Genomic DNA, 13,384 nt, shown 5'->3' with positions numbered 1-13,384 from the left:
TTTCAATCAGAGTGGTGGGTCCTTGGAATGCACTGCCTGCTAGGGGGTGGAGGCAAGCACACTTCGGGTTTTAAGGGACTCTTATGTAGGCACGTGAATGTGAGGACGAGGGGCTACATGGACATTTTGTAGGTAGGAGGGATTAGTCTTTCGGGTGTTTTTGATTTGCTTTTCAGCTGACTCAACGAAACCTTGTAGGCCAAAGGGCCTATGACTCTGCTGTACCATTTTATGTTCTATTTCCATGATTAGTTGTCCTGAATTCTCTGCATCCTCCCAGAAACAGAGCCCATCTCTGCATTTGTGCTGCCACTGTTAGTGAAACACCCTTCTGTGGATTAAAAATGGACACCAGTGCTTGCTGATCAGTAATGAGGGAAAACTCACAATCATACAGGTACTGATTGAAATGTTTTGCACACCAACCCAGACTCAAGGCCTCTCTGTCAGTTTGTGTATAAGTTTTCTCTGCAGTGGTAAGGGAACTTGATGCTAAGGCATTGGGACATTCAGTTCCATCACTCAGAAATAAGGTGACATGACTGCACCGATACCATAAGGCAAGATGTCACAGGGAAGCTTCACTGGATGATGTGGATCATAATGTGTGAGTACAATGTCTGACATCACCATCTCCTTTGCCTTTTGGGAAGCCACCTCACACTGCTTTGTCCATTGCCATTTCTTCCCAATCTGTAATAATAAGTTCAAGTGGTGAAGCACAGTAGCCAGGCTTGGCAGGAACTGTTACACTAATTGACAGATCCTAACTGTGACATGTCCTTTATCCTTGGAGCATCCACCACTGCTTGAACTTTCTGAGCACCCTTCAGTAAACTTGTGCGACAATGGTGTGACCACAGTAAGTGATGCTTGGTTTGAAGAATTCACACTTGTTGCATCATGCTCTGAGCCCATAATGTCTCTTGTAATCCTTACCAGTAACAATGATGTCATTCAGTTAACACTAAGTGCCTGGACAGCCTTGTGGAACCAGTCCATAGCTTTCTGCCGGAGTGCAGGTGACAATGCTACTTCAGAAATAAGCCTATTATAACAATAAAACCCTTTGTGAGTGTTTATGGTGAGAAACACTTGGGACTCTTCTTCTATCTCCATCTGTAGGTAGGCCTCAGCCAAGTCCACTTTGCTGAAATGTTTTCGTTCAGAAAGATCACAAAGATATCCTCACTCCTAGGCAGAGGGTATTGATATACTTTTAGTACTGGGTTGATGGTGACCTTAAAATAACCACAGATCCTGACAGAGCCATCCTTCTTGGCTACTGGAACCACTGGCATTGCCCACGGGCACAATTCCTTCAGTCTCCATGTGTCTAACTCTGGCTACATAATTAATGATGTTACAAGGAGCCAGACAGGCTTTGAATAACTTGGGTGTAGCATTTTCATTTAACACTATTTCAGGCAGAAGCTGAAAGAAGAAGTGGCCAAAGTTAAAACCATCCACTGTTGGTCCGACCAATCGGACTCCATGCTGCAGGATTGCTTCAATGACATCGACTGGAATGTCTTCCATGATGAGGATGTCTCCAAGTTCACGGACGGAGTCACGTGCTTCATCCAGAAGTGCAACAATGGTGTTGTCCCCCGGGGTTTGGTCGGGTCTTCCCGGAACCCTGGATCAACAGTTCGGTGCGAGCAGCACTCACTGCGCGACACAGAGCTTACTCTGCCGGCAGTCAGCTGAAGCTCAAGGAAAACAACTACGATCTGCACAATGCTATCAAGGCTGTGAAACAACAATTCAGGGACAGACCTGAGTCAAGATTCATAATGAACAGCACACCTGACTTGTGGCAAGGGCTGCATACCATCACATATTTCAAAGCCAAACGTTGTGGTGCCGCCAACATCGCGGCCTCTCTCCCCGATGAGCTCAATCACTTCTACGCTCGGTCTGATGTCACTAACTCTGAGCCTCCGAGGTTACGACCTGCAACCTGGTCATCTCTGAGCTGAGGCACGCAGAAGCTTCCATCGAGTGGACAGTCGCAAGGCTGCGGGACCGGACGGCATCCCAGGGCGAGTACTCAGGATGTGCACAGCACAACTGGCAGGTGTGTTTACTGACATTTTTAATCTCTCCCTTTCCCGGTGTAGGGTGCTCCCCTGTTTCAAAACATCCACCATTGTCCCTGTACCAAAGAAAGACCAAGGTAACATGTCTGAACGACTGCACTCACCTCAATAATAAAAAAATGCTTTGAGAAGCTGGTCAAGGACTACATCTGCAGCTTGCTACCACCCAAACTGAAAATCAGAACCAACAGGCTTTGGGACAGCTTCTTCCACCAGACCATCAGACTGATTGACTCACGCTATGTGAGTTAATTTTGAGTGTATTTCTATGTTACAATGACTGTTCTATTTACCTGTATTATAAATGATTATAAATTACTCTGATTGCACATTGCATATTTAGATGGAGATGTAACATAAAGATTTTTACTCCTCATGTATGTGAAGGGTGTAAGAAATAAAGTCAATTCAACTACCCGTGATATGTTTGAGCTTTCCAATACCATCCTTGAACACTGCTGTGGCACCATCCAGTACCTGTCTTTATTTGCTTTCAGTTGGTTCTGTTGCAGGGGAGGTGGCATGCAACTGGTGTAATGGGTGTCAGCCAGGCAGGTTTCGGTTTAGACGTTCATGCTCACTATTATTGCTAATTGCATCTCTAGCTGCTGCTTCAGTTGATACAGTGATTACAACTGCTCTTTTAAATGTTTGTTGTGCTTCAGTTAGGAGCCAGCTTTGAATGCTTTTTTGTAAGATTCCACAAACTAAGCGATCTCTCAGTGTTTCATTAAGCCATCACAGAACTGGCAAGGCTCAGACAATTTCTTCAATTCAGTGACCTAAGTTGAAATGGATTCCTCTTCCTCTTGATTTCACTTATGAAACCTAAAGCATTCAGCAATCGGGAATGGTTTCAGTTCTAAATGTTCCTGCATTATTCACCAATTTCAGCAAAGTTCATTTTGGCTGGTTTGGAGCAGCCAAACATCTGAGCAAACTATGTTTTTCCGCCTATTGCAGTCAGCAAAACTGGTATTTGTTTCTCATTTGTTAATTCATTTGCTTCAAAATACTGCTCAGTTCATTCAGAATACATCAGCCAGTTATCTGCTGTGCAATCGAATGCATCTATCTTTCTGGTGTTTAATGTAAAATGATGTATGCCATCACGTACTTCTCACATGAATGAATTGTGTAAACAAAGAATACTTAACCAAACAATATATTTACAATGTTATTCAAATATTACTGAAATATTAAATACACAGCAGTTAGTCCATATCTAAGAGTTTCTTAAATGCCCCTAATGTGCCTGTCTTCACTTTCACTGTTCCCTGAACTCTCCATTCTCTGTGTAAAACCTCTGGCATCCCCCTTATACTTTCCTCCAACCACCTTAAAGTTATTCCCCTGTATTAGCCATATCCACCATAGGAATAATCTCGGGCTACCTGCTCAATCTATGCCTCTCATCATCTTGTACACGCCTCTCAAGTCATCTCTCTTCCTCCAAGAAAAGTCCTAGCTCAATCAATCTATCCTCATAGAACGTGCTCTCTAATCCATGCAGCATCCTGGTAAATCTCCTCTGCACTTTCTCTAAAGCTTCCATATTCTGAGACTTTAAACCCAATGGACTGCAGGAGCAGATAGACTGGAAGTTGTAAAACATCACACTCAGGGGATGAATGACACTGCCACCATGGCTGTTACAACAGCAACTCTGGAAGTCAGAAAGGCCACCAAGTATCTGGGAAACTGACAGCCATCAGATAAAAGAGCTACTGAAGAAGGTGTTCTCATGTACTTCTACAATGCATGGTTACTTCTGACATTTGCTGCAGTCCCTCAGGTTAATCTGTGCACTGCAGCCCCTTCAGACATCTTCGTGTGGGCTCACCGAGTGTGAATGTCCATTTGTTTGAGGTGCCACAAATGGGAGGAGCTAGAGTCAGACAATCAAGCAAAGAGAGGATTCCTAGAGCTTGTTTTGGGAAATATATACTGTAGATATGCTTGAAGTATAAGTGTATGTATATTTTTAAACATTCGGCACTGTGTGTGAGTGTATATGCATGTGTGTGAATGTGTGAGTAAATCTGTGTGAGTATGCATGTGTAAGTGTGTGGGATTTCAAATGTGTGAGCAAGGTAGTTGGTGTGTGTGTGTGGATATGTAAACAATGCTTTTCCCTCACTTTCTCTGTGCTCCCACTGACCGCTCTCTCTCTCTCTCTTCCCGCAGGCCGCAGTTTCCGAAGGTGCACAAGGAGGAGAAACCATGGCTTCAGTCCCCTGGCTCCTGCCCAGTCGCCCTGCGCTCTGCAATGTTGGGTGAGGGACTCAAGCCCTGCAAGTGCAGCGTAAACAAGGTTCCCCACATCACTGATCTGGAATTTGACACATTTATTGAGCGAGCAACTGCAGAAATCCGGCAGATCGTCCTGGTCTGTGTGGTGTCTTCACACTCACAGCCCATGCCCTGTGAGAGTATGATTCAGGAACTGTACGAGGAAAGGAACCGAAACCGGAGCCAGCCGTGTGCACAGGTACCATGACCCTAGCTGGTAAAGCCATCCGTACAGCTCCAGAAGCAATAGCCCGCCACTGCTGACATCGGCGTGACCTGAGGCCCTTTGGCCCACAACTTTGTGCTGACCCTTCCCTCCCTACATAGCCGTCCATTTTCCTATCAGCAATGTACTTGCCTAAGAGTTTTTTAAATGTTTCTGCCTCCACCAGCAGCCCTGGCACACCCGGCACTCTGTGTAAAAACGTACCTCTGACATCCCTCCTATTCCTTCTATAGGACCGTAAGACACAGGAGCTGAATTAGGCCATTCAGCCCATTGAGTCTTCTCTGCCATTTCATCATGGCTGATTTATTATCCCTCTCAACTCCATCCTCCTGCCTTCTGCCCTTAACCTTTGATGCCCTTACTAATCAAGAGCTGATCAACCTCTGCTTTAAATATTCCGAAAGACTTGGCTTCCATAGTTGTCTGTGGCTATGAATTCCGTTGATTCGCCAGCCTCTGCTTAAAGAAATTCCACCTCATCTCCTCATCTCTGTTCTAAAGGGACGTCCCTCTATTCTGAAGCTGGTCCTTGAAACCTCCCACCCCCGCCCCCATCCCCACGATAAGAAACATCCTCTCCACATCCACTCTATCTAGGTCCATCAGTGTTCAAAAGTTTTCAGTTAGATCTGTCCTCATTCTTCTAAACTCCAGCAAGTACAGGGGCCTTGTGTCATCAAACGCTCCCCATACGTTAACCATTTCATTCTTATGAACCTCCTCGAGACCCTCTTCAATGCCAGCACATCCTTTCTTAGATATGGGGCCCAGAACTGCTCTAGGTTCTCCAAGTGTGGTCTGACCAACGCCTTTTGAAGCCTCAGCGCCACATCCTTATTACTTTTCCTCCAATCACCTTAAAAAGATGCCCCCTTATATTAGCCGTTTCCATCCTGGGAAAAAGTCTCTGGCTATCCACTCAAGCCATGCCTCTTATCATCTTGTATCTCTCTCTCTCCCCCTCTCTCTCTCTCCCCTCTCTCCCTCCCCCTCTCCCTCCCCTCCCTCTTCCCCTCTCCCTCTCTCCCTCTCCCTCTCCCCCTCCCCCTCTCCCTCTCCTCCTCTCCCCCTCTCTCTCTCCCCCTCTCCCTCTCCTTCACACTCCCCTCTCCCTCTCTCCCTCGCTCTCCCTCTCTCTCCCTCTCCCCCTCTCCCCCTCTCTCCCCTCCCTCTCCTCCTCTCCCCCTCTCCCTCTCCCCCTCTTCCTCTTCCCCTCTCCCTCTTCCCCTTTCCCTCTCCCCTCTCCCTCTCCCCCTCTCCCTCTCCTCCTCTCCCCCTCTCCCTCTCCCCCTCTCCCTCTCCCCCTCTCCCTCTCCCCCTCTCCCTCCCCCCCTCTCCCCCTCCCTCTCCTCCTCTTCCCCTCTCCCTCTTCCCCTCTCCCTCTCCCCTCTCCCTCTCCCCCTCTCCCCCTCTCCCTCTTCCCCTCTCCCTCTCTCCCTCGCTCTCCCTCTCTTTGTGTCATTCACACTCTCTCTCTGCCACCATCTCTGTCTGTCATTAACACTCTGTCTCTCTCACTCACTGCATCTATCTTGCCAACCAACTTCTATTTCCTTGCTTGTGTTTGTTCCTTGTATATCTAAGGCTCTTGACTTTTTGAAGGTGTTATTTAAATACAGATTGCTGGATAATAACAAAACCGTCCTAGAAACCCAGCTCTTTGACAGATAAATTGCTTTGTGATGATGTTACAAACAACGAGTCTAATGGCATTTCCTGTTTACAATCAGAGCCGACTCGATTCGTTCCGTATATTGAAGTATGATATCGACACTGCAAATGACCACACAGGTCGAAGATCTGCTCTGCTCATTGAGCGACACAACGTAACTCCCGGCATGTTCCTGGTAAGAAAGGAAATTTTGGATGAGGGAATTACAAGAATGAATGTGTCATGAACTTCAAAATGCCCTAACCAATTATTGTAAGAGAGGGTAACTTGAAGTGCAAGTTCTGCTGGAAATATCCCTCAATAGTTTTAGTGTGTGATGAAGTGTAGGGATGATCGCCTGGGGGTTAGTGTTACAACTCTGCCTTCCAACATCAAATGGAAAATGTATAGCTTCTTTGTGACCAGTTAGGTGAATCTTTGCTGTTGGAAATTTCCCCACCAGCCAGACTGCATCTGGTCATTGTGGAAGTGCAGGCCACAGGAGCCAGCTGAACATGTACTCTTGTACCATTTATCTAACTGTGGCCTGAACCAAGTTTGCTTTTCTTAATAATTTAAAAAATACATACACAAGGAATATAAGACTTTTTTTTAATGTTCATAGTGATGTTTCATCCTGACCATCTTGGTTCTGTAGAGTGAACAAAGAGCACACTCTTGCCACCCATGAGGCCTCGTTTGGGCTAAACAAGAATTCCAGTGTTTTAGAAGCTGACAGGACTCAGTCCCTCCGTTTGTGGGATTAAGACCTTAGGGTGTGTTCCCTTGCATTGAGCACATCTCAACCTGCTCCATGGAGTGAACCCTGGCTCAGAATCTTATCAGGGGTTGGGGGTTCCAAGGCAAAGAGCGAGACTTGTCAGCTCTTCACCGCTCGTCCTCCTCACATCCACCACCCCCCCACCATCAACTGCAGTGAGAGAAGGGTTGCAGGTCTTTCAGGAGTTGACACAATTAATTCTTTTCTTGTCTTGCTTTTTGAGCCATTCTGAAACTGAAGAATTTCTTGATGTTCTCCTTGGGTACTTTGCACCAGTGAATCGGGGAGTCAAATTGGAGCTTCACAGTTCTTCAACCTACATAGTGTCTCTTTAGATCCTGACTGTTCTCGGGGCCTGTTGCCTTATATTCGCCTACCACATCCACTAGCCTGCCTTTGGGTTCTCCCATAGGCCCAAAGGAGAACACTAGCGTGACATCAATGGATCTGACCATGACTGACTCTGATACAAAGAGACTGAAGTGAGCTGTTTAGTTCTCATCCAGGTGGATCACAGTTTTGCACATTTAACCATTTCCATCAGTAGTCTGGATTTACTGTCCAGTCTGTTGTTGGCACTGTTGGATTGCCTGGTTGGAGTCTCTGGCCGGAATGACCAGCCCGGACATCGCTAGCAGCGATGGGAGCTGCTAAAAGTCAGCCAGCCACTCACTCAGCACATATGAGGCAGAGTGGAATATTACAGTACATTAGGTAAGTTGGTTTATTTTTGTCACATGTACCAAGGTGTCTGGCATACCGTTCATGCAGATCCGGTCAGTACAAGGGAAACAATAACAGAATGCAGATTAAATTATTACAATCATTGAGAAAGTACAGTGCATGTGGGGAGTAAGGTGCAAGGTCACCACAAGGTCAATTTTGAGATCAATCATCCCTACAAGGAGACACCCAACAATCATCCTTTGACTTTGGTGACTGAGAAGTTGCAGGATATCCAGACCAGAATTGTGATGGTTATTTTGACCTGCCAGTGGGCAGCCCATGGAACCAGCAACACAACCACCTCATACAGGGGCAAAGTACAGCAGCCCAACCTCCCGCAAAGACATTTCTGCCCACCTTGACAATGACAAGGTTCATTTCAAGGTGGCAACACAAGGCACTGTGTTTTCCAGGCTGCATGTATTAGGCAATGTGAATTTCACACCTATAGCTTTAAAGCTCAAGGAAGTGTAGTGAGGTCAGTAGTTACATCTGGAGTCAACAGCCAAATCCTCAGAGACTTGATAGGAACTGTTTGTGGTCACGCTGATGTGGGGGTGGTAAAGAAAGGGTGGTGGTGAAAGGAATGTTGTCCAAAAGACCATAGAACATTACAGCACAGTACAGACCCTTTAGCCTACATTGTTAGGTTGACCTTTTAACTCTACTCTAAGATCAATCTAACCCTTTCCTCCTATTTAGCCCTTCAGTTTTCTATCATCCATGTGCCTATCTAAAAGTTTCTTAAGTGCTCCTAATGTTTCTGTCTCTACCACCACCCCGGCAGATCATTCCACACAACCACACTCTGTGTAAAAAAAGGTACCCCTGAAATTCCCCATATACCTTCCTCCAGTCACCTTAAAACTGTGCCCCATTGTATTAACCAGTTCTTCCCTGGGTCTCTGTCTATCCACTCAATCTGTGCCTGGTATCATCTTGTACACATTTATCAGCTCCAAAGAGAAAGGCTCAACCTTTCCTTATAAGACCAGGCAGCATCCTGGTAAATCTCCTCAGTATCCTCTTTTAAAACTTGCACTATAATGAGGCAACCTGAACTGTACATACGTATGGAATTGTCTATCTGTGTTGTTTGAACTTGTGTGTGTTTCCAAAAAGGTATCCGTGTTTATATAAAACCTATACACCGGTTTAAAACAGGATGACTGGCTCTCAATGTCAATACAACGTTCTCACAGCACCAGTGTAGGCGGATTAGATAAGGGAATAAAAAGCCTAGCTTTACACACAAGCATCTCCAGTTTCCCACAGGGTACTGACAGGAATGCAGCTACAACTTTTCTTATGAAAAGGAGAAACTCCTCCCAGATCACAGCGCAGTCCGCCCTGGCAGGCCCAGGCTGCCCATTGTTCCTGTTGAATCCCACATCCTGGACACGGGCCATTGGAAAGATTCCAAGATACCCAAACTGTGTGAGGGAGTCTGACCTCTCCTGGATCAGCCCACTTATAGCCCCACTGGGAACTGAAGGCTACAAAAGTTTTTGTTTTATAGATATTTAGAACTTTTGCTTTAATGGAAACTTTTGTGCTCAATGAGAGGAAATGAGGTTTGTTTTGGGAATGAAACACATTTCTACCTTGGCACCATTCTCAAGGCTCATCTCTCTTCTACCCTAAAACTATGTGTTTTCCAGTTTGCTGCATTATTCATAATTCTTGACTTTTCCTCTATCATTCTAAGGTTGTGTAAAATTCTATGGGAACACAGGTGTAATGGAAACATGACCAGCACTTTGAGTCAGTAGCAAGGGAGGCAAAATGCAATGTTTGCATTCATTTTGAGAGGACTAGAATATAAAGGCAAGGATCTGATGCTGAGGCTTTTGTCGTCGTCATGGCTATCCCTCGAGGTCGGGGATGATGGTCTTCATCCCGTTGATCTATCACAGAGTGAAGACGCCTGTATTTGTTTAACATGTACTAGATATTGCACTCCAAGAAGCACAAGATACTTCACAAATCAACCAGCTGCTTCCAGTGGCATGGAAACCACGATGATTGGAGCTGATGGAGTTGTTTCAGCCTTCATTCACCTTCACAGCCATTGAGTTTGAAGTAACTTCGTCCGCCTGTTCCACAGTTGAGGTCTTGGTTGGATTGTTCTTTGACAGGGACCTCACCCTCAGATGGGTGACCCTACCAGGAGCATAGCTCCAGATGGCATCACTCTCGGGATCTCAAGACCACAGAAGCTTCTCCACCATGGAGAAGGCCGAGGCTTTATAAGGCATTGGTCAGAGTACACCTGGAGCATTGTGAGCAATCTTGGGCCCTTATCTAAGAAATTATGTGCTGATACTGGAAATGGTTCAGAGGAGGTTCCCAAGAATGATTTTTGGAATGAAAATGAGGATCTTGCTGAAACTTAAAAGACTAAGGGGAGATCTCATTGATAGCTATCGAATATTGAAAGGCCTAGATAGGGTGGATGTGGAGAGAATGTTTCCTATAGTGGGGTAGTCTAGGACCGGAGGGCACAGCCTCAGAATAGAAGGATATTCCTTTATAACAGCAATGAGGATGAATTTATTTAGCCAGAGGATGGTGAATCTGTGGTATTCATTACTACAGACAGCTGTGAAGGTCAGATCATTTAAAGCAGAGTTTGATAACATCTTGTTTAGTCAGGGTATCAAAGTATGCGGAGAAAGCAGGAAAATGGGTTTGAGAGGGATAATACATCAGCCATGATGGAATGGTGGAGCAGACTTGTTTGCTCAAATGGCCTAATTCCACTTCTGTGACAGGCAGCACGCCGTAGGGTTCCACAACGTTTCCCTCTAGAACTGCACAGAACACAGCCTGAGTGGGAGGAGTGGAGAGTAAACATTCTGCTGCCTGTCTGTATTTTAATAAAACACTCAGTTAGTCCAGATTACTGTTTATGCCCCAGAGGCAGTGTCCACAGGTCTGTGAGATCAGAAGTCAGCTTGAGCATAAAATAGAACATAAATAGAGGGACTAATGTAATTCAGAGAAAGCAATGCAGCAAACAGGGGAGGAGGGATACTGGGCAATGCTTTCATCAGAAGTAGGTAAGGCTAGAGATGTAATGGGTTTTCAAAACAAAAGAAAGATGGGGGAATAGAGAAGGACAAGTGAGGTCTGTCAGAGGATGGAGGGTAGGAAAGATTACAAGACAAGAGAATTGAGGGTAATTTGCAAACTATTGGTTATGCTGGAAATCTGGGAAACATATGAGCCAGTCATGGGCTAGTCAGCATGTGAGAAGTGACAGAGATGGTTAAAATTTCAAATTGGAGATCTTTTCATCTGAACTGGGGGGAAAAGCCTTGGCACATTGAATGCAAATACTTCTCCAATCCACATCAGTAGGACTGTTACAGAAATAAATGATACGATTAGACCATATCCTTCTTACATTTAGCACAGTCCAGTCTGTTAGTATTGGAGAGTACACTGGGATTCAGTTACTCAATGTCATATAGTAAAATCTTCAGACCATTTCTCCTCAACTTTCACACTTTCTCTCTGTTCTGGTAAATATTATCTTTATGTATTGATAGAAGCAGGATCTCATTTTAAACAGAGTGGTTTGTGGGGCGGACAGTGTCACAGTGAAGCAGCTGGTTCATAACAGCCAACTGCGGCTGTGCTCAGCACAACTATCTCCTGCCATATGTGAAGACCAGCTTCTTTCTGTGGGTTTGGCAGTTGTTCAGCTGGTACACGAGCACTGCCTCAGCTCGCTACTGAGAAAAACAAGTTTCAAATGACAACCCTGCACATGTGTTTCCATATAATCAGAACTGTGTATGTATGTGCAGTTAACACAGAGAACCGCAATAAAAATCCGATGTTCTGCTAAGGTCAGCAAACAGCAGAGATCCAGAGAGTTGAACTGGCCTGATCCATTCATACTGTACAATATGGTTAGTTTCTTAATGTAACCCTTTCACTCTCTCAAAGCAAAGTTAGCATAAATAACTCAGTACCTTTAAAAGGCGGAGTTGTGAATCTTTGGAATTCACTTTCTCAAAGGGAAGTGGGAACAGAATCTTTGAATATTTTTTAAGGTCATGGTTCCTCAAGCGTTGAAAAACCAGGCTGAAACGCTACCCAGGCTGACAAGAATGTAGAGCCGAGGCTAGTATTAGATCAGAAATGATTTTATTGAATGGTGGAGCAGGTCTGAGGGGCTAACTGGCCTCTTCCTGCTACACGTATCAGATTATGGTCAGTAGTACTGCACAGCAGTTCAGTGAAGCTGTACTTGGGTACTCATGAACAAAATTCACGGATGGTATGTTGTATCCTGGCTGTCGGGGTCAGGACATCTCAGATCTAGTTCAAAGTATTCTTAAAGTGAGAGGCTGAACAGTCTGGGCTCATGGTCCACTTCGATACCAATGGCATGGGTAGGAAGGGTGACATGGTTCTGCAAAGTGAGTTCAGGGAGTTAGGTGCTAAGTTAAAGGATAGGACCTCCAGGGTTGTGATCTCTGAATTTGCTACATGTACCATGTGGATGAGAGGCTGGAAATAGGAAGATAATACAGTTTAACATGTGGCTAAGGCAATAGTGCAGGAAACAGCGTCTCAGGTGTTTGGATCACTGGGCTTCCAGGGAAGTTGGAACCTGCACAGAAAGGATGGTTTGCACCCGAAATGGAGAGAGACTAATGTTCTTGTAGGAAGGTTTGATAGCAGGGGTGGGGGAAAGTTTAAACTTGAGTTGCAGGAGGATGGGAAATAGACCATCAAAGCAGATGGTGGAGTGGTTGTGTGGAAAGATGTTGTTAAGTCTACATAGAAGAGCTGGAATCGAAAGGTGAGCATGGTGGGACTAACGTTCTGTGTTGTATATTGTTGTGTCTGTGCACAGCTACATATTGGTTAAGCAAAAACATGCACACGGGAGAAGGCTTTAACTGGTGTAGTCACATTGCAGCGAGAGGAAGAGGACAATGCTCATGCGCAGACAACAGATCAATACGTAGCCACTAAGGGGGAGAAGTCATTGCTCTAAAAGAAATAGATCCACACATTACACTCCCCCCCCCCCACCAGATTAATGCAACATAAAACTGTCTATGCACAAAACATTCAATTTCCCTTTCACAAAACCAAATTCAAATAACAATCTATAAATAACTTCACAGTTCTAAGGGTCCAGTTTCTTTGGGGAGCACTCTGTTTCTTTCAGGACACCACCTCTGGACCTTTAGAGTGGTGTCAGGTTTGGGAGGTGCCTTGTCAACAATAATGTTCTTGGTTTCCGGTGTCACAATGCTGTCGGTGACATGACCATCACTGAGAGGTAAGTCTGGTGACTGTAATGTGTCCGTCTTGTTGGATGCAATCGACTCAGGTGTGGTCTTCAGTTGAGCATCCAGTATCTGGTCCACCTGACATCTCCGTGTCTGATCTCCAACATCCACTCTGTACATCAGCGGTCCAGTTCTTGTAGCTATCCTACCGGGTGTCCACTTGTCTTCTTGGTAGTCATGCTCTAGGACTTCCTGTGCAATCTCAAAGCTCCTTGTTGCTTCACTTGGCAACCGGCTGAACTGTCTATTCTGTACTTCTCTCTGGAGGTCTGGTTTCAGGAGGTC

At 45.4% G+C, this 13,384-nt stretch overlaps 1 protein-coding gene across 3 annotated transcripts in view; it reads left to right on the top strand.

Moving 5' to 3' along the window:
• The window catches only part of LOC132403930 (uncharacterized), a 226,121-nt gene that overhangs the window by 201,124 nt on the left and 11,613 nt on the right, over positions 1–13,384 (top strand). For all 3 annotated transcript variants that reach the window (XM_059987772.1, XM_059987774.1, XM_059987773.1), the window contains 2 exons: positions 4,290–4,593; positions 6,354–6,470. In XM_059987772.1, the coding sequence (XP_059843755.1) occupies positions 4,290–4,593; positions 6,354–6,470 (421 nt within the window). The remainder of the gene's footprint in view (positions 1–4,289; positions 4,594–6,353; positions 6,471–13,384) is intronic.

The sequence above is a fragment of the Hypanus sabinus genome, chromosome 13 (genome assembly GCF_030144855.1).
Source record: "Hypanus sabinus isolate sHypSab1 chromosome 13, sHypSab1.hap1, whole genome shotgun sequence".
NCBI classification, from domain to species: Eukaryota; Metazoa; Chordata; class Chondrichthyes; order Myliobatiformes; family Dasyatidae; genus Hypanus; species Hypanus sabinus.
Note: the sequence above shows the minus strand (reverse complement) of the source record. Positions and strands in the feature narration are given on the sequence as shown.